General features: G+C 36.9%; 1 protein-coding gene across 8 annotated transcripts in view; it reads right to left on the reverse strand.

The window, feature by feature from the left end:
- The window catches only part of POSTN (periostin), a 40,381-nt gene extending 18,570 nt beyond the window's left edge, over positions 1 to 21,811 (reverse strand). For all 8 annotated transcript variants that reach the window (XM_026857857.1, XM_026857848.1, XM_026857827.1 and 5 more), the window contains exons 1-12: positions 21,658 to 21,811; positions 20,033 to 20,131; positions 11,344 to 11,408; positions 9,953 to 10,110; positions 9,157 to 9,321; positions 8,177 to 8,323; positions 5,416 to 5,557; positions 4,051 to 4,263; positions 3,758 to 3,892; positions 2,762 to 2,910; positions 2,088 to 2,224; positions 1,125 to 1,255 (exon numbers count right to left, since the gene is read on the reverse strand). In XM_026857857.1, coding sequence (XP_026713658.1) covers positions 1,125 to 1,255; positions 2,088 to 2,224; positions 2,762 to 2,910; positions 3,758 to 3,892; positions 4,051 to 4,263; positions 5,416 to 5,557; positions 8,177 to 8,323; positions 9,157 to 9,321; positions 9,953 to 10,110; positions 11,344 to 11,408; positions 20,033 to 20,131; positions 21,658 to 21,773 — 1,657 coding nt within the window. In that variant the 5' untranslated portion in view covers positions 21,774 to 21,811. The remainder of the gene's footprint in view (positions 1 to 1,124; positions 1,256 to 2,087; positions 2,225 to 2,761; positions 2,911 to 3,757; positions 3,893 to 4,050; positions 4,264 to 5,415; positions 5,558 to 8,176; positions 8,324 to 9,156; positions 9,322 to 9,952; positions 10,111 to 11,343; positions 11,409 to 20,032; positions 20,132 to 21,657) is intronic.
- Positions 21,812 to 24,027: the final 2,216 nt, after the last annotated feature.

Consider the following 24,027-nt stretch of genomic DNA (forward strand, 5'->3'; position numbering starts at 1 on the left):
ACAGAATGATGGCATTTATCCAGTTACTTCAGTTCACAACCTTGAGAGAAGCTTCATTTAATTTTATAGCTATCTAATATTAGTCATTTAGGTTATCTGTTAATTTATGTTAGTCACTGGAGACACGCCAGGCTAGAAGGTAATTTCAACCACTGTCATAACTTTAAATGCCTGAAGTGATAATGCAAATTCACAGTGCCTCATTAATGAGTTAAAAGTTGTATAGACCTGGGGTTGCTGCTTATCAGTGCTCTGAGCTGGACTCTTTAAAGTTGTTAAGGATTCATGGGATTTGGCTCTATGTCGTTGAACTTTGATCTGAAAAGTGCAGGAACAGAAAATGTAACTGACCTTCTGGATGTGGTATTCAAGGCAACCACTCCTCTTGCACTTACGCACGAGCCAGATTCACATTATTCTTAAATAAACTAAAAATATTTATAGTGCTTTGGCCACAGTCTACCACTCTAGTGGAAGATTCTGCAGGAGATTTAATTATTTGCTCTGCATTTCTTCTCTTATGGAAATAAAGCATGACATTAAAGAAACTACTTGTAAATCTTGAGAAAAATCTATATAATCCCATAGTTAAGAGTGTGAGATAGAAAATAATTACTTAAATTGGCATTTAGCAATATATATCCAATATGTAAGTTGTGGAGCACCTGTGATATCAGAGATCATTGGGTGGATGCAGAAAAGAGGAAGGAAAGACAGAACAGTAAACACTATGCATCTTTTAATGCGATGGTCACGACTAAAAAAGAAACGCAATAAAAGAACGTTTTTCTTAAACGTCAGTTTAAGAAAATCTATAGCAAGGTTGAATGGTGAAAAGTTTAAGCTAATTAAATGAATGTAGATTTTTAACTTGGAAGATAATTACAATTTAGAATAATATATCAGGGATTGAAACTGAAATAGAAATTTTAATTCAGGTTTTCTGCTTTTCCAGAAAGATATTTTCTCTATCCCCGAAGGAATTAATCTAGGGAAGACCTGTGACCTGCTCTATGCAAAAGGTAAGATATTTTATCAGATATCTTTTGTGTAAGAAATGCACTACCCACCTTTCCCGTTAATTTTACCTTTGTTTATATTTCTGTTTTTCTTACATTACTTACTTATCAATATATCCTTATCGTCATCAGTCAAACCTTTAAAGGCATCATTAGTTGGCACAAACAGAGTCCATTCTCCAGGACGTGACAGAACATCATCTAAATCTGCAGCTTTCACCAGACTGAGGAAAACGCTGTTTAAAACAGACAAACCACAAATACATTCTATTGAAGTGTAGCAATTATACTTGGGTCCAGGCACTTAGTTGCCTCAATTTTTCTGACAGACCATCAATCTTCAAACACTCCCACTATTTTTCCCAGAAATAAAGACGGAGGGAGGGAAGGAGGGAAGGAGGGAAGGAGGGAAGGAGGGAAGGAGGGAAGGAGGGAAGGAGGGAAGGAGGTCTTTAAGATTAGCAGAATGAGGAAAAAGGACTTGACAAATCAAAATATATTGGCAACCTGGATCAGAGCAGAATGCATCACATAACCCCCCCACAGATCAAAGAGATGAAGAGAGGTTGCCAAGGGTAGTTGCTCTCTCTAGGATATTGAGATACTTGCAGGGAGGGGACAGAAATATATACTGGAAGGATAAGCAATCATGCCGCACCTGTATAGAATTATACTACACATTAATTAAACCTCCAGACTCAGCTGCATTTATAGCTCTGGATGTATCATCCTATCCCTTTTGTCCTCTTATTCCTTTCATTCTGGTGTCTTATGGACTCCTATGTGCTGTAAACAACCATTCTGGCAAAGTCTGGGAGCCCTGTCAGCATACAGCTAGATGAAAACTCCCTTTGTTTTTTCTTCCCCACTACCCAACTCCACCCCCACCTTTTTTTTTTTTTTTTTTTTTTTTTTTTTTTTTTTTTTTTTTTTTAAGGAGGTAATAATCACTTCCCTGCCCCCAAAATCCAGCAGCCCACAGTCCACAACTATTTCTCAGACTAGCTGTGCCGTGTATACAGTTACCCTCCATAGGTAGATCTCAGTACTGTCAAAACCGCTACTCACCTAAAACGCTTATCATTTCTCAGCATTTCATGTAATGTCTTTTCTGCTGGATTGATGATCTGTCTGAAGACGTGAATAAAACCATTCCTTCCTTCTTTACTTCCTCTGACCATGCATGAATTTTCTATACATACAGCCTGATTAAAAGAGAAAGACATGTAGCTGTTCACACAATGATACACTTTAAATCTGTTCGATAAAATGAGATGGATGCTTACTTCCTAACAGGCTCCTAAATTTAAAAATAATATTCATATCTATTTCCCACAGTCAAATTGTATGTTCTTGCTAAGAAATCTGGTATTGCTTGAGAAAACAAGAGTAGCAAAATCTGGTCAAGTTAATACGGTGTAAATATTTTCAAACTTGATTTTTTTGTTTCCCTTGATAAGGTTCTTAATTAGTTCTAAAAACTAGCTTTAAAAATTGGTAGTTAATGAGGTATGAAATCTGTAGTCCTGTTTTGTTTTCCCAAAGGGTCTTCCATGCAAACAAAGTTCCCATCAATAAGGATCAGATTTACATTTTTTCCTAGCTTCAAAATCTTAAAGATTTTTGCTAGATAGTCATAGTGGTAAGTGTTGGAGGTTTCATTCAGCTTTGTCTTTTATTCTTGCGTGACTCTTCTTTTTCAGAGTTGGGATATATATTGTTAGAAAGCCCCATTCACTTACTGTGCGATACACAAAGACTCTAAGCAGTTTTCCTCCAATTGTCTCCAACTCTTGTCCATTGTACAGTTCATTGAGACCAACTTTCACTTTTATAATGTGATTCTGCAGGATTGTTTTAAGAAGGCGTTGATCCATCCTTAAGGTGTCATCTAGAAAGCCATTTAGAAAATAATACATAGTGATTTATGTAGTGAGTTTTCAATCAGATAAGGTTAACTGTGGATGCTTTATTAAAACATGATGGAAATACTGAATCTTTCATTGAAATTCTTGAGTTAAAGGCTTGATAGATCTGTGGATGCAGATAATTAATAGTTAAGTAGTTTCTGCAATATGCCATTCCTTATTTTTGACATAATCTTCATTAATTACTATAAATAATATGGCTGATGATTTATATGTGGGCCTGCTCCATCTTCTGAATTGCTGCTGAAATTCTTATTACAGCCCTTTTTTCTGCATGTGAATTTTGAAACCTTTCCAGATTTGTTCGGTGGAGATGAGTTAACACTGAGATTCTTGACAGAATGGCAGAATGCCCATGAGGCACTTCTGCAAATATGCAAACACCTGTTTTCTAGTATATTTGTAGCAGTTTTGCTCTGCTTTAATATACAGGAAAATACAAAACTTGTATACATTTTTTGAGAATAAATACATTGTGAATTTAATGCAAGTAATGCAACGATTAAGGGAACTGGAAGTTGATTAATAGCTTTCTTTTCCAACAATCTGTGCATATTTTGTATCTTATTTTAGCGATGCTATTTCCATTAACAAATTATACCACTAAAAACAAACTGTGCAGCCTGGTGGTAAGGCTTATATTGTCTTTCTGCATGGTATGTATTTTGAATGGATGAAGTATCTATTTCTCTATGACTTTCTTTCCTTGCGACTTAGAACATGTACTGGGGCTTATTTGGAAAACCATTAGGGTAGCATATATTCTTGTTTATTTTGACATTCAGAGCATAATCCTTTAAGTCTACTAACCTGAGAAAGCACCATTCAGAGGTGCCAGGAGTGTGTATTGGCCTTCTGGTCTTAGAGAAGATGCCAGTCCTAGCTGTGCCACCAGGTCAGTAAAAGTAGTCTGCTGGGCACCCCCAAGTTCAATGACTTGTTTGGCTGCCAATAAAGGAATAAGAAAAGGTATTTTAACACACAATTTATTCCTTTTCCAGTTTGATTCTCCATGCTTATCCATAACAATATATCTGAGGCAATCTAGGTAAGATTGTAGAAAACATCTTCAGTGTAGAAAGTTTTTCATACACATCACTGACCAGAATCAGGAATTAACACTTCATTAATGAGGTGGATAACACCATTGCTTGTCACAATATCTTTGCGTTTCACCATCTTCACTCCATTCACAGTCAGACTTTCACCATCACAACCAACTTCAACCGTGTTTCCTTCCAAGGTTTCATAAACAGCTCCACCTGTGATGGCTTCAGAGCACTGAAGAGTATTTAAAATATGGAACTTCATGAGAGCTGTAGAGAAAAGAGCAGGAAGTTCATATATACATGTTTGGACACATTAATTCATATATATATAATTCACATATAGGTATGGGATAAATCTACACTAATTTTAATAGTTTACCAGCTTATCCAGCATATCTGTCAAGGATTATTTATTGAAAGTTATTTATATGAGAATTGATACTATAGGCCTCTAAACAATACCTTTGGTCAAAAATCTTTGGTATTCCTTATATTACAAAACCTATACTGGTTATGCTGTGATCTGCATGTAACAGAGTATATAACTCAGTGACTGCAGATAATATGCTCTGAAAGGACCTCTGAGTACAAAGCTCTATAGGCTATGCCAAATCAGCCCCAGATAAATATTTTGTTATGCCTGTGCTCACTATGAAGTGAGATTCAGTGTACTATCCTTGTGGGTATCAAAAGAATCAGCCAAAAATTCCTGAAAGGAAACTGAAAAAAATAAGAACCACAACAAAAATATCATGTTATTTTAGGATTCCATTTTTAGTCAGTCTCATTAAAATTAGCCCGGATCCCCCTCTTCACCATTTTCCACTGAGATACTATACAGTGATTTAATCAGGCTATAATGAAATGATGGAGAATTTGTTTAGTGCAGTTGGAGCTCATAAATGAGAATAGAAATGAAGCCTTCCACTTCTTAGTGAACCGTTACTGTTCACATAACAGTTATTACTCGGTTTCACTGTAGTTCTCAGAAGCATAAGTGTACTGACTGTTATAGTTTGCCAGTGTATATAGTATAAATTCAGTTCAACTTGCCGGACAGAACTTGCCTTTTACAAGAATATGTCTTTTTTGTATGAAAAAGTTGTTCATGAGAAAGCTATGAGAGAATCCCACATCCACATAGCCCTGCATTTCTAGAGGAAAGAATTTCTATCAGAACTATGCAGCTGAACTATTAGAATTATCAATGTGCCTATAATTTCACAGTTCCTTTTAAACTTTTGGAATCTAAATTTTCAGTGAATTTGAATCCTTAGGAAAAATCAGAGACAGAATAAATAACTCCTCCTATATGTATGAAAGTACAGGTGCTTCATTTCAGAGCTACTAGGGTAATGTGGTTTCTACCTCCTGATCTACTCACCTGTATTTCTGATTTACAATAACAAGGTTACATACCTTCAGAAGCTACCTTGTCACCCATGATCCTTTCTAAGACTCCCCTTGGAAGTCTCTCAAAAGCTTCATTAGTAGGAGCAAAGAGTGTGTAATGACCAGGCCTTCCAAGAATATCCAAGACATCTGATGCGATGGCAGCAGCCTAGAAAATAAATTTGGTTTTTAACACCGGTTATTTAAAATATTATCAAAATACATTATCTGTCTAGTTTCACCTAGTGCTTGCAGGTATGTTAATATTAGACTGAAATGAGATCAGTGTTATAAAAAGACGAAAAAAATAGTTGACAAAAAGGAATATAAAATTAATTTTGTGGGAAAAATGTGTCTTTATTTACCAAGTTACATTCTTAATTCAGCACACAGTAATCAATATATTCTGATAGAGGTGATAACAGGGCAAAATTTATTCTTATTATGGACTGAATTTTTAAATTAAAACTGTGATCATACAGGTTTTCGCAAATTAGATCAAAGCAGATTATTATCAAATTATCAAAGCCAAAAATTTTCCCCTGAAATAACAAAAAATGTATTACAGGTGTATGACTAATTTGAGGAAATACAAGGAGAAGGGTTTGAATCACAACAGGAGGCTGAGGGGTGGCCTCATTGCTCTCTACAGCTTCCTGAGGAGGTGAAGTGGAGAGGAAAGTGTTGGTCTCTTCTACCTGGTATCCAGAGGCAGGATGCATGGGAATGGTTCAAAGCTGCACCAGTGGAGGTTCAGACTTGACATTAGGAAACATTTCTTTAAGAGAGGGTAATCAAACACTGGAACAGGCAGAGAGGTGGTTGATGCCCCAAGCCTGTCAGTGTTTTGAGACATTTGGACAACGTCTTTAATAACATGCTTTAACTTTTGGTCAGCCCTGAAGGGGTCAGGCATGGACTGATTATCTGATCAGTGTAGGATAGAATAGAATAATTCAGTTGTAAAGGACCTATCTCAGGCTTTGAGGCCAGGAAAAATTATCTCCACATTTTTAATCCCCAAAATGTTACTCAGCTATGGACATAAAAATAAAGTAAAATGAGACACAGCTGATGAAAAATTCTCTACTTCCTAGTACTGAAGAAGAGATAAGCAGTCTGAACTAAATAAACCACAATTCAATATTTTTCAAATAAATAAAATTTCCCTTTTATTCCTGAAATAAATCTTTTTAACTTGCTTAAAAATCTGTGTACAACCTCACAATATGGGTGTTTCTGTTACTGGATTAACCCTAAAGACTACTGTAACAATATGTATTTCTTTGGTGGGTGCAACCTGTCCTCATTAGAATCAAAGACTGAAGAAAAAGAACAATGCAGGAAAAGTAATCAGAGATCTTGTGAAAATATATGATGGATTAAGAGGGTAACATGATAAAGTATGCCAGTATAAAGTATGAATAGAATTTCTAGAAAAAGAACATATGTAAAATTGAATACATCTGGACTTGAGTAAAAAATTTGCTCAGTTAAATATGAAATACTATTAGCTCAGTCTAAGACAGGAAGATAAAGTGCATGTGAAACTGGCAATCTGGAGGATAGGAATAACCATCCTAAAATAAATGGCATATTAGAGTCTTGGGGCTGATTTTGTTTAAGGGTTTCATTAGCACATTTTCTTTTGGAGACAAAGTCATTAAAGTGGTATGAGGTGCAGAGGCACACACAAAGGAATTAGCAGGTGTATGTGATATAAACACAAACTTCACCCTTTGAAAAGTCAGAAAGGCAGAGTCCAATGTGATGCAACTGAAAATAAATAATCCAAGCGTGTACCCTGGAAACCAGTAAGTACTTTTCAAGCAGAGTTAGGGAGGTATGCAAGTTAATATAGAAGGAATAGGTAAGACCTTATCTAGGATTAGGTGGAAACGTCTGCTTAGAATTAATAAAAATTAAACCCAAATAGAAGAGATACAAGAGAGGATGCACAGGAAAAAATGAAATAGAGAGGGCTTCCTTTTCAACTGGAGACTAGAAAGGTGTGGCTTTTACATTCAGTTATTTTAAAGGGATTAAATTATGTGGTTGGCTATAACAGTCATAGACTAGATTTGACATATCCAGAGGGTCTTTTCCACCTTTCTGTCTCTGCATTTAATTTTTTTTTTTTTTTTTTTTTTTTTTTTTTTTTTTTTTTTTTTTTTTTTTTGTATTTATTAAACAGATGGAGGAGCGAAAAGGACAACAGCTATTTGCAAAACCATGACATATTTTTTTAAACATGTGCAGCATGAAATCCCATTAAACTAAGCAGACACATCCTCTAGAAAAAGGTGAAATTAGAAACTTGGACAGAAAAAAAAATGCTGCTTCTGCAAGAAAAAATCCTTCTGACATGAATCTACCAGTGTTCTGAAACTTGCCATGAGTCAGGTTCTGGAATTTGAGTTTTCTACCATTTTCTCTTGTTCATTTTTGAATTATTCTTATTTTTCTAGCACCAGACACTGTAATTTATGCTCACATTTCGTTACGTCAGTGCCTGATGAGAAGACATGCTTTTTTATGTACAGGGACACATTCTGTCCCATTGATGTGGTCTTCTTTGATCCACAAAAGAGCAAAAGCAGACTCCTTCTGTAAAATATACTTTACATTTTAATATAGCTAGATTTGCAGTATTAGCTGGAGTTTTAAATTTAATTAATTTCTATCTCTTACTGAACTAACCCTTCCTACTTCCAGGTGTCATACACAAATAGAGAAGAAGGAAAAAAAACAAAAGACCAGAGAAGCATTTTTATTTTTGTCCACTTACTCTAAGAGATGAAAGATCATCCTCAACTTCAATGAAATCTTGAATGGTATTTCCAACAGCGGTCAGGACACGGTCAATGACATGAACAACACCGTTGGTAGCAATCTGGTTTCCATGGATGATCCGGGCACAGTTAACAGTAACAACCTATATTTGAGGAGACAAGCAGTAGAAGATTAAGTGTTAAGTTGATCATATACTTGGAATGTGATACTTACAAATTGGCAAAGCAGGTACTGTGCATTATGAATTCACTGTTGTTCTTTCAGTTTTTATTTTAAATTTTAAGTAAAACTTTGAAACATTTGAAAGGCTGACTAAGCTTCTGGAAAGCTAGCAGCAGATTTATTCAGGCTACAATGATTTCATGTTCATGTTTTATTTCTTGTTGCAATTATTCAGATTTGTTTTCCATCTCTGATTAATATGGTGATTGTATTGGTTTTTACTGGTGTAAACTGCAGTCATACATAAACATTTCGATGCCTTTAAGTCAACAAGGATGTGTGACTTAACTGGGAGATTTCAAACATTTTAAAAAATGAATTTTTTTTCCAGCCAAATAATGGATGTGTGTCCCCTACAATCTTAAATGCTTCTACTGTGCACTCCAATTGAAATAAAAGATCTGATTTAATGTTATTTTGTAAACACATGAAGATTAATAGTAGATTTGCTCTCAGATTTATTATGATCCTATATTTTGACCACAAAAGGCTTTGCCTTTTAGGAAGAAAGTTCATTCTCGTTTGAACTTTGACTTCTAAACAGCAAACAGCACGTGTTCATTAATTCTTTCTTAGGGATTAATCTACACAGCAGACAAGATTTCTTCAGGAGAATATTATTTATTTTTGTCTGTGACAACTGACTTGCTAGATGTTGAACTTTCTATAACCTATTTTTTTAGCTGTAGAAGAAAATAAAGACTACTAGCTATAACTGAATAATTATATTATTAAAAAAAAAAATAGACTTACCCCATTAGGATAATGGTTAATAAGTAATTTCTGGTCATTATACATAGACACCAAAGTCATGCCATTCTTAAGATCTTTTGTCAGCATGCGCTTGTTTACCATGTGATGGTGAAGAGCATTATACAGTTCTATATTTACATTGTCAACCAAATTCCTGTGAATTTCCTGAAGAAAGGAATTTAATTAATTAGAAGCTTCAAAACATTCTTCCAGTCAGAAAGACGTACATATTGCTTTACCTTACATATGGTTTCAATATATTTAACAACGGATACTCCTTGTTAGGAGACACAACTTTGATACCTATCAATCTGGCTCTACTTAAATGATGTTTTAGTCTGATCTGCTTGCAAATGAAAGACAAGAGGTCTCATTACAGTCAAATAATTGGAGAAGCTTTGATTCAATATTTATTTAACTGAAAAGATTACTAAAATAAGAACTCCTGAATCACTGACAAAGTACAATTATATTCTACATCATGCAAATGCTGGAATTCCTGTCAGTTTTCTCAAAACTATGGTATTAACACTAACAATATTTGTCATGCGATTAGATAGGAAATACACATAGTTGCTTAGTACTCTTGAAAATAAATTCAGACTCTTTAGCTTCAGCAATGTATGTTAAATATGCAAATCACTTTATTATAATTTGTGTAATGTCCTTTCATATCTAAAATATCATTATAGTTTCTAGTCTACTTTATCACAGACTAGCCGTTCAAGCTAAAACAGCATTAGCTGAAAGAGAAACATACTTTAACACATGCATACGCACACACACACACACTTACTGAATTTAATTGCTCCCATGCTTCATTGCTTGGTGCAAAGAAAGTGAATGATCCTCGTCCCTCAATCTCTTCTCTCAGCTTTGATATGTCAGAATACTGCTGTGTGGAGGTAGCTCCCACAATACCCAGCGTACCATATACATGATCAATAGGAACAACTAAAATAAACATATGAATACTGTAAACTCTTCAGCCATCCAGTTTCTCACAATCAATTATACTTTGTTTCTTTTGTTTGGACAATAGTATTGCCTTTCCAAAACTGTTTTAATATTGATTTAAACAATGTGTTTGGATTAAAATTCCATTGCCAACATACTCAAAACCCACCCAAACAGATCTGCTTGTTATTCAGGTTTTTGGTTTGCTTAATGAAAAATTAGATCAAACAAAAACGAATAGTGTAATATTTTCTTTAGAAGAGTTGTCTTGTTTTGTGCCAACCCAGTCTGAAATGGGAAGCTATGCACTGTCAACATGAGTAAATTCCATCTATAATAACAAAAATGTCAATGGAGTGGGTCTCATTTGGTCATGGTAGACCAGAATTATTCTTATGTGGCGTCTTGCTCTTCTTCCAGTGTGTGGTTAAACATTGCTTCATGAGAAAAGGATTAATCTCTCCTAATTCTAGGCATCTAGAAGTGAACCATCTGCATGGGAGCGAATGTTCTTGGCTCTTTTTATTGTCATGGAGCAGAACAGGCAATGCTAGAGTGTGACTGACCTCATCCTAATGTAAACTTCTAAAGTGAGATTAATTCATCTAAACAAACTGAACTCTGCCTTAGATATGGCTAGCTCTGTTGTTAAATGTCAGAGGATTCATTCAGATATAGGGATCTAATTTAATGAAATATATTCCTTCTCAGATTACTCTGTTTCAATGAATTTTATTTATGCAAAACAGAATAGCACAAATAGAAGAAATCAAGAATTCCTGTCTTCATTTTCACTCCTTCTTAGTTTATTTAAAGCTTATAACACTCCTTTAGTAAATAAGATTCAAGTCTTCTCAGGAAAAGGAAGAAACAGAATTTAAATATGTCACACCTCATGTTTTGGGTTTCTGACCTCAGTGGTATGCTTTACGTTATTCTAGGGTGTGATGGGAATAGGAATAAAAATTATTCTTTGGGAACTGAAGACACTATCTTTTCTCTCCAATTCAGCAGCTGTAAGGAGCTGGATAATTCAATTTAAACTACATAATCAAATTCAGTGCTGGCTGATTTTCAACAGTATTGGTTGTGTGTAAATGAAGCCATGTATTCTCAGGCAGTAATTCTTTAAAAAAAGGCAATAATTTCTCTAGACGACCACCACTGAAAGTCTCTTGTGTTGTAATGCCTCTCATATACTGACTCATCCATACAAAAATAAGCTTATACCTGCAGGACATCCTCTCATACCATCCATCTTCATATAGCCAGGACAGCACTCATATAAGACAGTTCTGTGGGATATAGAAAAAAGCACAGTTAATATATAGGACAAGGACAAGTGTATAGTAATTTTAGTTGGGTCTAATTTTAAAATTTTTTATTATTAATTTTTCATTGCTAAGTACACACTCTCCAGATCTTCATTCCTTTTTTATCTTTCAATCTTTTCTATATAGACTACAAATTGGTGTATTTTACTAAATGCAAGGCTTTTGAATTTATAGAATGACTGCCATCACTAAGTTTAAGTGCCAGGAAAGAACATGGGATGGGATGTGGAACTTATGAAGAGTTACTAAAAGATGATGTGACTAGAAGAGCAGCTGAATAAAATTAATTTAACTGGTCTAATTTGAAAAGATTAGATGGGACAGATGGGACTGAAAAAGGGGCAAAATAAAGAAAGTGACAATATTGAGAGAAACTGGTGGCAACAGAGTTGTAAAGGGGAAAACAAATTAATTTAACTGAACAGAAATTAAATGACAAAACTACATGGGGTCATCTACATACTGGATATAGGAGCTAAGCAGGTATTTAGGAGAAAGTCCTGTGGACTGTATGGTGGTAGAAAGTGTGGATGGCAGAGCCTCAGTTTTTTAAGGAAGACTTTGAAGAAGCTCAGGAATGAGAGTGAGAACTAATTAAGAACAGACATAAAGCAGGTTATAGAGAAGGAAGACACTAAAGACTGGATGGATGGATGGATGGATGGATGGATGGATGGATGGATGGATGGATGGATGGATGGATGGATGGAAGCAAAAATACACTGGTAGATGTAGTGAGGATAAAACCTAGACTACGAAAAATTAAAAACAGAGTTAAAAGAGTATGTCTTCACAGCATATATAGAATTCAGCAATACCAGGGGCCAGGAACTGTTATATAATGATGACAATAAAATATTCCCAATCTTGAATAACTGTAAATTACACATAACAGCAAACTAGGGTTAACTGATAATTCTATACTGTAACACTCAATTTAGCATTGACGGTCTTATAGGTTATAATGTCTTATTAATTAATATGACAGAAATAGAAGCTCTACTATAGATCTGCTCTTCAAATTCTCCTCTCTTACACAAAAGTGAAAATTCACTAAAGTTATCACAGAGTTGATTCTGGCTCCTCAGGAGAGGGAATGCCAACAAATTATACAATCTTACCAAAGTCTAAAACATAAACTTTTATACATTAGACTTCAGATATTATTTTTCAAATTGTGGTTCACTCTGAATGACAAGGAAAAAATGCCATCATGGTTTTACATAATAGATTTCTTTTTATAGGTGTGACTGATGTTTGCAGTGCTAGAGTGCTGAACACTAATTCCTTGAAGATTTTTGCTGAGTCTTTACCACTACATTCCAGCTTTTAATTTGTAGATTCTTTGGCGGCAGCTGAGTACACTCCTCTCATTTTTCACAAACTAAAACCAACAAAAGATTAACCATAAACACATTAAAATGAACAGCTTATTCACATGAAAAGTTGAACTTAAGACCTTCGACATTCAAACTAATTGAGGAGATTAAAACATGAAAGTAGACTGGAAGAAAAATAGCATTACAAAGCATGATTATAAAAGTGAGCATTACTGTTCAATAATTGACAGCAATCTGATAGAGCTCGTGAAGGTTAAATATTTTTTCTTAAAAAAAAAGGTAGTCTTCCATTGCTCTGTGTTACTAAAATACTTTGTCTCCATTCCCTTGTATTCATATACACACATGACATTGTGCCATGTGCATCTTTTCAACTGGGAAGCCTTATACTGAATGTATTTGTATAGTTCTTTTAAATACATCTCTTTTTTAAAACAATTCACTGAATGGCTGGTTCTTGGAAATGCAAGAACAGCATACAGTTTAGGCTACATATTTTCTTACTGATAAGGAAATTAACTTAATACTCTTCCTTCTGTTTCATCCCTGCCAAAGGCTAATTTAAAAAAAAAAAAAATCTAATTAAAGAAAACTGTGCAGCAGAATAGGAGTCAGAATGTTCTCCCAGTTGTGTGAACTGCTTTGTCATGAGAAAATATTTTTTTCTTCCATGGAATAGAAAAGATCTCCAACTCACCCCATAAGCCGCTATGAAAGATTGCAGTCTTAATCAGCTTTTGGAAAAGGGAAAAAGGAAGCCGACTTATAAGCATAGAATAAAACATGGCAAGGTTAGTCTTCTTACCATATCCAGCAATGACACAATTAATGAAAGGCAGAAAACTGGCTGAAGAACATAGTTAAGAAACAAAACGCTTTTTCAGCCAAGCATTACAAGATCAGTGCCTTTTTACCATATAATTTGTTATACACAGCCAAGGCTTTTTTTTTTCAGACATCAAGGATTACTCTAAATTCCTACTTACAGTATTCATGTTTCCTTACAGTTGACTGCAATTAAAAGGTCCATATATCTTGTGTTCAAAATGTAGTGAGAAAGATGGAATGGGAGAAAGGGGTCTGTTTGGAGAATCCTATGATAAGGTTAGAACCAGATAAAACACTGTGCAAGATGCAGTTCCTCAACACTACTCATGTGTAGACACAGTACACAGTGGAAGTCCCATCTCACACCATAAGTTATCTTCACTTGTATTTCCCTACCAGTTCAATATAAGATGATGCCCAAGGAAAGAAAACCGTTACTCAGATAACAAGCAATGCTACATTCTTGAGTTTTTGGAGGGGTTTTTTTGTTTGTTTTTGTTTTTTCTTTTGGGGTGGGCTTTCTTGTTTGGTTGGTTGTTGGGTTTTTTTTTTTAGCACAGAGTTGTTCTGACCTCATCCAAAGGAGTATATTCCAAAGGAAAAAGGGGCAGAGCAACACTACTTTATATCCTTGTTATTCTTGGCTAACAGAGACATTTTCAGTTTATTCAGATCAGCTCTGTGACTCATCTGTTTCTAGTCTTGCTGGCATGGAGATAAAATACTGCAGAGAAACAGTGGAAAGACTTCTGGTCAAATAGGTTTTGATTTTAGCAAATCTTTAAGTTGCACCTCTATTGGAAATACACAGCAGTGGGTAGGAAGTGTAAATAGTAAAAGAATTCTTAATATTTTATAGATCATATATAGAAGTTAGGGAGGACTTGTTAACATGCAAATTTTAACATGAGAAGATCCATTGTCATTTGGATTCACATTCTTATTACAGTAACCTCTTTAGTCATGTCTGCATTTCTGTTTTGAGTACACAGAGTGTAAAACTTCCATTAACAGCTAAGACTAAGTTGTAACAGATGCTCTATTACAGCCAAAGAAAAACCCCTCAGGAGTTCTATACACACTGTTTTCCCCCTCTAGCCTTGCCCTTTGAGTGCTTGTACAATGGTAGGAGTGCTAAAAGAGGAGGGAGAAGGTAGGTGATAGTTTTGTGTATCCACCCAGCCCCTCTGATCAAGGTCCTCCTCTGTTTTGCTGTAGCAGGCTTCTTGACTAGGGACTTACACGGGCTCTGTAAAATGTTTTAGAGCTTACATGCCTCTAAATTCTAGTCAGTGAAGAGAAAAAAGTCACCACCTGACTTTAGTTCAGTGAGTCCAAACTACCTCTGTTTTCACACTATTTTTCCTGACACATACAGGTATCTATCACCGCACAGCTCATTTTACTCAAAGTAATTAAATCCCTGTTAGATTTGTGTTGAGAGCAGACTTTCTCTCATGGGAAGACACAATATCTATCTAGGAATAAAACCACAAGAGTAGGTTGTTTTCCAAAACTGACATTGAGAATATCCAAGTTTCAGTCTAAGTTGATTTCAGGAAACACCCTTCTTCCCAATGTGTCTACAGTGGAATAAAATGTAGTGCCAAAAAAGTCAGTAGTATGGCAGACTTTACACAAAAGGTGAAGTATTTTGGATGACTTGTAACACATCCACTGAAGGAAAAGGGAAGTCAGTATTACAGAATCACAGAATCATCTAGGTTAGAAAAAACCTTGAAGATCATCCAGTCCAACCATTAACCTCACACTGACAGTTCCCCACTACACCAGATCCCTCAGCGCTATGTTAACCCGACTCTTAAACCCCTCCAGGGATGGGGACTCCACCACCTCCCTGGGCAGCCCATTCCAACACCTAACAACCCCTACTGGAAAGAAATGCTTCCTGACATCTAGTCTAACCTTCCCTGGTGCAACTTGGGGCCATTCCCTCTTGTCCAGGGAGCTGTAGAGGGCGATGAGGTCTCCCCTCAGCCTCCTCTTCTCCAGACTAAACACCCCCAGTTCCCTCAGCCGCTCCCCGTACGACCTGTGCTCCAGACCCTGCACCGGCTCCGTTGCCCTTCTCTGGACACGCTCGAGTCATTCAATGTCCTTTTTGGAGTGAGGGGCCCAAAACTGAACACAGGAATTGAGGTGCGGCCTCACCGGTGCAGAGTACAGGGGTCAGATCCCTTCCCTGTCCCTGCTGGCCACGCTATTGCTGACACAAGCCAGGATGCCATTGGCCTTCTTGGCCACCTGGGCACACTGCTGGCTCCTGTTCAGCTGGCTGTCAATCACCCCCCCAGGTCCCTCTCTGACTGGCAGCTCTCCAGCCACTCCTCCCCAAGCCTGTAGCGCTGCTGGGGGTTGTTGTGGCCCAAGGGCAGCCCCCGGCATTTGGCCTTATGGAAACTCCTCCAGTTGGCCTCAGCCCATGGCTCCAGCCTGTCCAGGTCTCTCTGCAGAGCCTCCCTGCCCTCGGGCAGATCAACACTCCCACCCAACTTGGGGTCATCTGCAAACTGACTGAGGGTGCACTCGATCCCCTCGTCTAGGTCATCAATAAAGATGTTAAACAGGAGTGGCCCCAAAACCGAGCCCTGGGGGACACCACTCGTGACTGGCCGACAACTGGATTTAACTCTGTTCACCACAACTCTTTGGGCCTGGCCATCCAGACAGTTTTTTACCCAGCAAAGCGTTTTCCCATCCAAGCCACATGCAGTCAGTTTCACCAGGAGAATGCTGTGGGAAACAGTGTCACAGGCCTTGCTAAAGTCAAGGTAAACAACATCCACAGCCTTTCCCTTATCAGATAAACAGGTTGCTCTATCATAGAAGGAGATCAGATTTATCAGGCAGGACCTGCCTTTCATCAACCCATGCTGACTAGACCTGATCCCCTGGTTGTCCATTATATAACTGTTAATGGCACCCGAGATGACCTGCTCCATGACCTTCCCTGGCACTGAGGTCAGACTGACAGGTCTATAGTTTCCTGGATCATGCTTTGTGCCTCTCTTGTAGATGGGTGTCACATTTGCCACCCTCCAGTCCAATGGCACCTCCCCAGTTAGCCATGACTTCAGGTAAATCATGGACAGCAGCTTGGCGAGCACATCTGCCAACTCCCTCAGCACCCTTGGGTGTAACCCAACCGGTCCCACAGACTTGTGTGCATACAAGTGGTGCATCAGGTCTCTGACCACCTCCTCTTCAACTGTGCTGACCTCAATCTGTGTCCCCTCCCCATCTCCCAGCTCATGAGCTGGGTGTCCAGGGAACAGCCAGTTCCACTGCTAAAGACTGAGGCAAAGCAGGTGTTGAGCGCCTCAGCCTTTTCCTCATCCTTAGTTACCATGTTTCCCTCTGCATCCAGTAAAGGAGGGAGATTTTCCCTAATCCTCCTTTTGCTGTTAACGAATTTATAGAAACATTTTTTGTTATCCTTAAAAGTTGTGGCCAAATTGAGCTCTAGCTGCGTTTTGTCTTTCCTAATGTTCTCCCTGCATAACTTCACTACATCTTTATAGTCTTTGTGAGAGACCTGGTCCCTCTTCCAAAGGCAATAGATTCCCCTTTTGTTCTTGAGATCCAGCCAAAGGTCCCTGTTTAGCCAGGCCGGTCTCCTTCCCTGCCTGCTTGTTTTCCGGCACACGGGAACAGCCTGCTCCTGTGCCTTTAGGGCTTCTCTCTTGAAGTATGACCAGCCTTCTGGACTCCCATTTCCTTCAAGGCAGCCTCCCAAGGGATTTTGTTAATCAGTCTCTTGAACAGGTAAAAATTATTATAATGCCACCTGGAGAAGATTCTAATAAAAAACTATAAATCTATGGGTCCTGAAATAATTGAAGGCAGTGGTAGGGCAAAGGTCCACACATAGTCTAGTTTGACTGGAAATTTATTCATTAGTACCATCAAATGCAAACAAATCTGCAATCTGTATTAAAAAAAAAAGAGTTCTAACCTCTCCAGACTTGCTTATGAAAGCAAAGCCAAAAATCAAAATGGGAGCAAGTGGTTAGGATTACAGACAGTCAGTTATATTAAAAATAAACTTTTGGGGATACAGAATAATCAGATTTCTTGTTTGGCTAGGATGTTCATTATGATTTGTTCTACATCTGCTCTAACTTACTGCTGTTACTTTCTTCCACCTCCTTAAGTAAACAATTAGTAGGTAAAGTTTACAATAGCAGAAAATATAGGGTCAAGGTTGGTCCATGAAAATCAGGTCTTTTTCTTGGCTCTGGTGGGGCTGTGGTATCATTCTTCTTGTCTAGACTGACTTTAAAGTTGAGACTTCAAAGCCATGGCAGTGCTTGAAAGGCAAGATTCTGTGTTGGAATCAGTGTCTCACTGTATTGGAAGTGTAACTCAGCTCCATTAATTTATGGTATACTGTCAGAGCACTGAAAACATTCTCTCAGAAATAAAATGGAAGAAAACTTTCTCCTAGTATATCTTCCCTCAGTCTTTTTCCTAAAGATCTTTTCCAACACTGTGTTGTGACATGTAGCATCTTTCAGGAATCTCAAAAAATGCAAAGCCTCTGACACCCAACAGCAGCAGATGAAACCACAATCCAAGCCCATGTCAGGTCCTTGCCTGACTACTATCCGATTTACATGTCTGGTTTTAACAGTGCGAAAATCATTACTAAAGGCATTTTCTCACATAAATACTCATTTGGGAGTCTGAAACAGTTTTACATTAGTAACTATACAGATCACACTCAAAAAGAACAATGAATATAATTGTTTTTCAGGACAGCTGAACCAGCCAAAAAATGAAACAAAATATAAAGATGGATTTGAAGAAAAATAAATAGGAAAAGGATACTTATTTAATTATGTCATATATGTAGATGTACTGAAGAGAGCATGAGAGACTGCAGCCATGTTAGCACTGCTAGCGATACATGCACACTGCACAATTTTTTGTGCTTCCCCTCATTCCCCAGCACAAACCCAGATTGCATCTGCATCTAATTATTTTTTAACATAGAATTCTTTGACTTTCTGTAAAGGACCGTTGAATGAATTTCATACAAGTTTACAAAGTCTTATAGTTTTACTTTGAACTTAAAAGTATCCTGTTTGTAAAAGGCCACTTAGATTAAATGTGAGCTATGTGTAACTGTTTAAAGTTAAATATATATATTTATTTTCCAGAATTTATCAGTTTCTATATTTAGAAACACTTTTTTAAGCTTGAAGAATTGACTGGAAAATGTGGGACACATTTATTCATTACTTTGACAATAAGGAGAATCAGAGTATGACTAATTCATTGCAAATTATCAGTCACTTCTTGTTCAAGCTCTTCCAACTAGTTCAATCAGTGAATTACTATTGAGTGGAAAAATGTTTTCAAGAGAATTTAAAAGATCTTTTACAAAGAGAGTCACCTTCAACTGGCTTATGTTACTACCACTGTGGATACTTTTCTTCCCCATTAACTTCTGTTAAGGAAGCCTTTCTCACAGACACAAAAAAATCCTTATTCCATATTACATTAATATCTAAATCAGTGGTTGGTGATTTTAAACACAAATCTTACTTTAAATGGAGTTAAGTTTCCTAAACATATAATTTCCACCAGGTTTCAATATAATTTAACATCTTCATGTCTTAGTGCATATAATCACTCAGTGACTATTCAAATTGTGTACTTAAATATTACTTGGGCATTTGGAAGAGTTTTATAGGCTTTCACTAAGAGACTTCTAAGACCCTAAGACAGTTGCAATTGAAGCCTGGACTCCCTGCTCACTCAAGCCTTTCTGAAAATGTCAGCCCAGACTTGTTTGGACCCTGTAAGAAAATAATGAGAAAATAAAAATAATGATTTCCTGTGACAACTACTGCAAAATGACAATTTAGATACACATGTAGATTCCAAAAGAATGCCAGCCTCACCCAGATCTGTATTTGCAACCATATTTTGATTTTTTTTTTTCCCCTCTGTGGAGAGGTGTGGTCTGAGCACACAGCTCTCCTGGGTAGTGCTGAGCTCTTTTCACAACTGGACTATTAGCTCCCTCTGTGTTTTTGGGTAGGTGACTTACATCATATCTGCATTTAAAATAGAGCTATGAATACTTAACTCAGAGAAGTACCGCTGAAACTAATACTCTGAAGCCTCTTAAACTTAAAAAAAAGACTATATACTATGCTGACATTTGCAGACTTTCCACTCCTTTTATGAATGTTTTTGGCAACAATTATTGCATCAGTCACCCAGGTGGTTTTATAAGCAGCTAAAGAGAAGCTGTAACCCTGTAAAATTATGAATTCTCCTGTGCCTGCATTTGAAACAAACTTGTTTTCTCTGAGAAAAGAAGAATTTTCTAATTGTACATTTTCTCAATGAATGGAGAATAGTTTTGAAACAGAGCATACTTACGCTTTCTTTCCACAGATGGCTCCCTGGTACCAGTTTCTGCAGGTGCTAAAGTATTTCTTTTTTGTTCCCATAACTTGCTGAAGGGCACAGACATTTTGGCTATGGGTGGGAATGAGAAACATTTTAAAAATAAGTTTCTGTAGATGTTTGGAAAAAATTTACATAAAATAACAGCAGATACTATTTCTGTTGACCAAGAGTAAGAAATGAACATATGGCTTTATTTCCCAGGGCAAGTGTGTTTTCAAGCATCCACAGTGCAAGCTCCCAGGAATGCCCAACTGGGTTCCTCGACAAGCCCACCCTCCTAGCAGGGACAGAAGATTCCCCTCTGCTCTAGCTTGACCTGCTGTCTCTGATGGGCAGTGATTGCCAGCTGTGCCTAGTCAAGTCTCAATATACCTTACATTTTTCCCTTCCTCCTGTGAAGTGAATTAATTACCACCCACCAGAGAACAAGCTGTGAATACCATCAGCCTCTTTTCATTAAAGTTTTTGTCTTGTACACATCCGTGCAGCTGAAGGTCATGGGGAAATGGGGAAGAAAAAGTGCCTTGTTCTTTATGTAGAAGGAAACCCTGTCTTCTGTAAATCAATCAGCTATTTTGATTACTAGACTTTTGGAGTACCGCAGGCACCTAAGTAAACATTCTGGGAATTACTGGGGATCAAAGGGTAAATTGGCATGTAAATAAAAGGAGTCACAAATTTCAAATGAGGAATACTTTTTCCTTAGCATGGTAGTGTACAGAACACAAATTTGTTGAGGGCAAATTCCATGGAACAAAAGCATTTTGTCAATAATTTTTATACTTGTACCATAAAAAAAAAAAAATAAAAAATCACCATTTAAAAAGTTAGAATCTATATTTTACATCAGTGGGAAACTTTTTTTATTTGAAATGTTCAGTGTGTGTGGCTATGTTTGTGTGTAGTAGACAGAGGAAATTCAACAAAGGAGGATAGGATGGTAAAGAGTTCTTATTCACAGAACATTTTTTACTTAAAAAGACTGAAGGAAAATATCTTTAGAGACATGTGTCTCCCTGACATCAGCTGTTCAAATTATATCCACATCTCTGAGCAGCATGGTTTGTAATCATTGTCTTTTTGGTACCCTGCTGAGCAGCTTGATGCATTGCTCCAGTGGGAACAGAAGTTTTACAAAGGGCTCCCATTATATATTCCCATGTTAGAAAGCATTTAAATAGAAGTCATTATTTTCATCAGGATGGAATAAAGAAAGCAAATACTGTGGGATAGGTGTCAACTCTATTCAAACATTTGAAAACTTATATTAAATGTATCTGACATCCCACTACATTAATTGTGAACTATAATTAACTTCAGTGAGTCTAAAATGCATTTATTTTATCCATTGAGAAGTGGTGATTTTAGATTTTTCCACATTTTATGAAGTTTCACAGTATTCTGTCTCCTTTGGAAACTCCTCAAAAAGTTTTTTATTTAGGAACAATTCTTGTAAAATTAAGTGAGAAAGACAGTGCTTCAATGGTAGTAAGAATTCATAGTGAAAAATCACATTTAATGTAATGCAAGAAGAAAGGGGAGAATAAAGATTAACAAACTCCCTTTTAAAACAGAAATAAAACCCAGTTACTTACCCTTGGTCGCGTGCCCTTATTCGACTGTGAGTTAGAATCTTGTCATAGTGAGCAGAAGCAGCTGCTTGTTCAAAAGCAAACAAAGTGGAAAAGGTGAATAAGAAAAAGATCTTCATCCTTAGTCCTCTGTGGCTTCTGGCAAGTCTAGAAGAGAGAACTGGCAAAGGGTCTGAAGAGCTGACAATTTATATACATGTTGGAAGGTGGTGGGAGGAACCACAGGATCAACCTGAAACTTTGTACCACCCCCCTCAGAACAGCAGCTTTTGCTGCCAGCTTCAGTGACCTAAATTAGTACCATACATTAACCATATAAACTATTTTTTTTAATCCCCAATTGACTAATTTCTTCCTTATTACAGAAGGCTTAGCATTTCATTCTGCTGACACAACAGCAGAGAAAGTTTGAGAAGTTTAGACTTTGACTTATGATTTGGTATTTATAGCACTGAAGCATCCAGAGGTCATGATCATTGCATGTGGTTTAGTTCAAACCCAGAGGAAGATGCTGTCTGTTCCCAGAAGAACTGCACTGCTTTCCTTTGTTTTCCATGTCCTCACAGTTATCAGCTATGAGCTGTTTAACTAATGAAGTTGATGAAATTTCCAAACAATATTGTTGTCAATAACCCGGAATAGCATTATTTTCTTGAGAAAAATAAAAGCTGTATTAACACACTTCTGATTATGAAGTAATTACACAATTAAATGCAGTATTAGCTTAAATATTAATTTTAATTCTAATAACAGTTGCTATTATATAATGCTTTGATTCAGAATTTTATGTAATCATATAAAATTCACTGAGTATCTCAAAATTTTAATATATACCTTTCTATACTTATTAGTCAGCCCTTGTGAGCCTCTTTTGAAGTAAATGGAAAATGTAATTCCAAGCTGTAAATGAGGGAACTGTAGCAAAAGCGTGAAGTGACAGGGTCAAGCCCCCAGTGAAGTGACAGTGTTAAGGCTCCAGGGACAGTCAGCGTTTTTGGACTGCAATCCAGGAGTTTGCAATTTTCATGTCAAGGAAAAAAAAATAAATCAGCATTTATATAGAAATGTTTGCATATGAATAAAATTTCAAGGTATTGTCTATAGATTATTTTAGATCTTTATGAAAGTAAGGTGGGTTCGAATGGCAGTACTTTGCTGTAGCTTCTTCCTCCAAACCAGAACAAGTAGTGTGGTGAATAACTGGAAATAATAGCTGGAAATGGATGCAGTATTGGACTGACACACCTGGAACCAACCTCTCTTTATAGAACAGACACAAATGGGGCAATGAGTAGTGCGAAGAGACAATGAATATTTCCTATATATCATCATAGGTAAAGATTATAACTAGACACATATATATACATTTTATTATTAAGGTCGTGTCGTACATAACCATAGTACTTCATGGTTTCTAAGGTTAAGAGTAGGGGAATTTGATTAAATGGTAGGTGGACTTCTTTTCTACTGTAATCTGTATTTATCCTACATGCAAACGACTCAAGATAGTTCATGGAATTATCAGCATCTCTAGAGTCACTGTGTGAACTCAGTAAAACTCCATGCCTGAAACCATCACTGTCAGACAACCTGATGGAGATGACAGGTCAACTCCTTGATATAATATTACAGGTTTTAGGAGAATATTACTGCTGCCCTCCTTCTATTCTTCTCAAAGCTTTTTATCTCTTTCTGGTCTTTGCAGCAAGAAATAACTGTGAGAAATGTCACCTCTTAAATGTCTAGCTATGACATTTCAAGCTGCTCATTGGCCTCAGTTGATTACCCTTTGCAGATCTCAATCTACAGATGAAAAAATTAGAAGATACTCTATTAAAGTAACTTGGCTAACTTCAGAAAGTCCCAGAACTGTCCCAGTAACCTGTCCTCTGTGCCTCCCTCCTGAGTCTCTCGACTCTCAGCATAGCTCATGTTCTTCTCTTCCACACTTTACCATGCACATCAAAAAATCAGTAGTAATTAATGTTGCTGCATGCACTGAGCCCCTGTTGTTTACAGAGCTATCCGTCACGATTAAAGAAGCAATCTGAGCAGGGCAGGTATTTCCAGATTTTTCCAGCTTTCTTATTATTGACCCAGTCTCAAATCGCAGACAACCCTGTTTGTTCTCTGTGTAGAGTACAATAGGCTAGAATTTTTGATTTTAAATAGGTTAGGTCTTATTAGTAACACCTTACTCTGTTTCCACTTGTCTTTGATTGTGATAGGAACTGGATATAATGGGAATACATAATGATCGTAAGACCATTCAGCTTCCCCCTTCCATACACTAAGTTTATAAATTTCTGCATTCCAATTCAGAGGTATAGAAGAAAACATCTGAAGGATTGTTAGATGTGAAGCTTAATATCA

Source organism: Athene cunicularia (assembly GCF_003259725.1).
Source record: "Athene cunicularia isolate RWA chromosome 1 unlocalized genomic scaffold, athCun1 chr1_part1, whole genome shotgun sequence".
In the NCBI taxonomy this organism is placed as follows: Eukaryota; Metazoa; Chordata; class Aves; order Strigiformes; family Strigidae; genus Athene; species Athene cunicularia.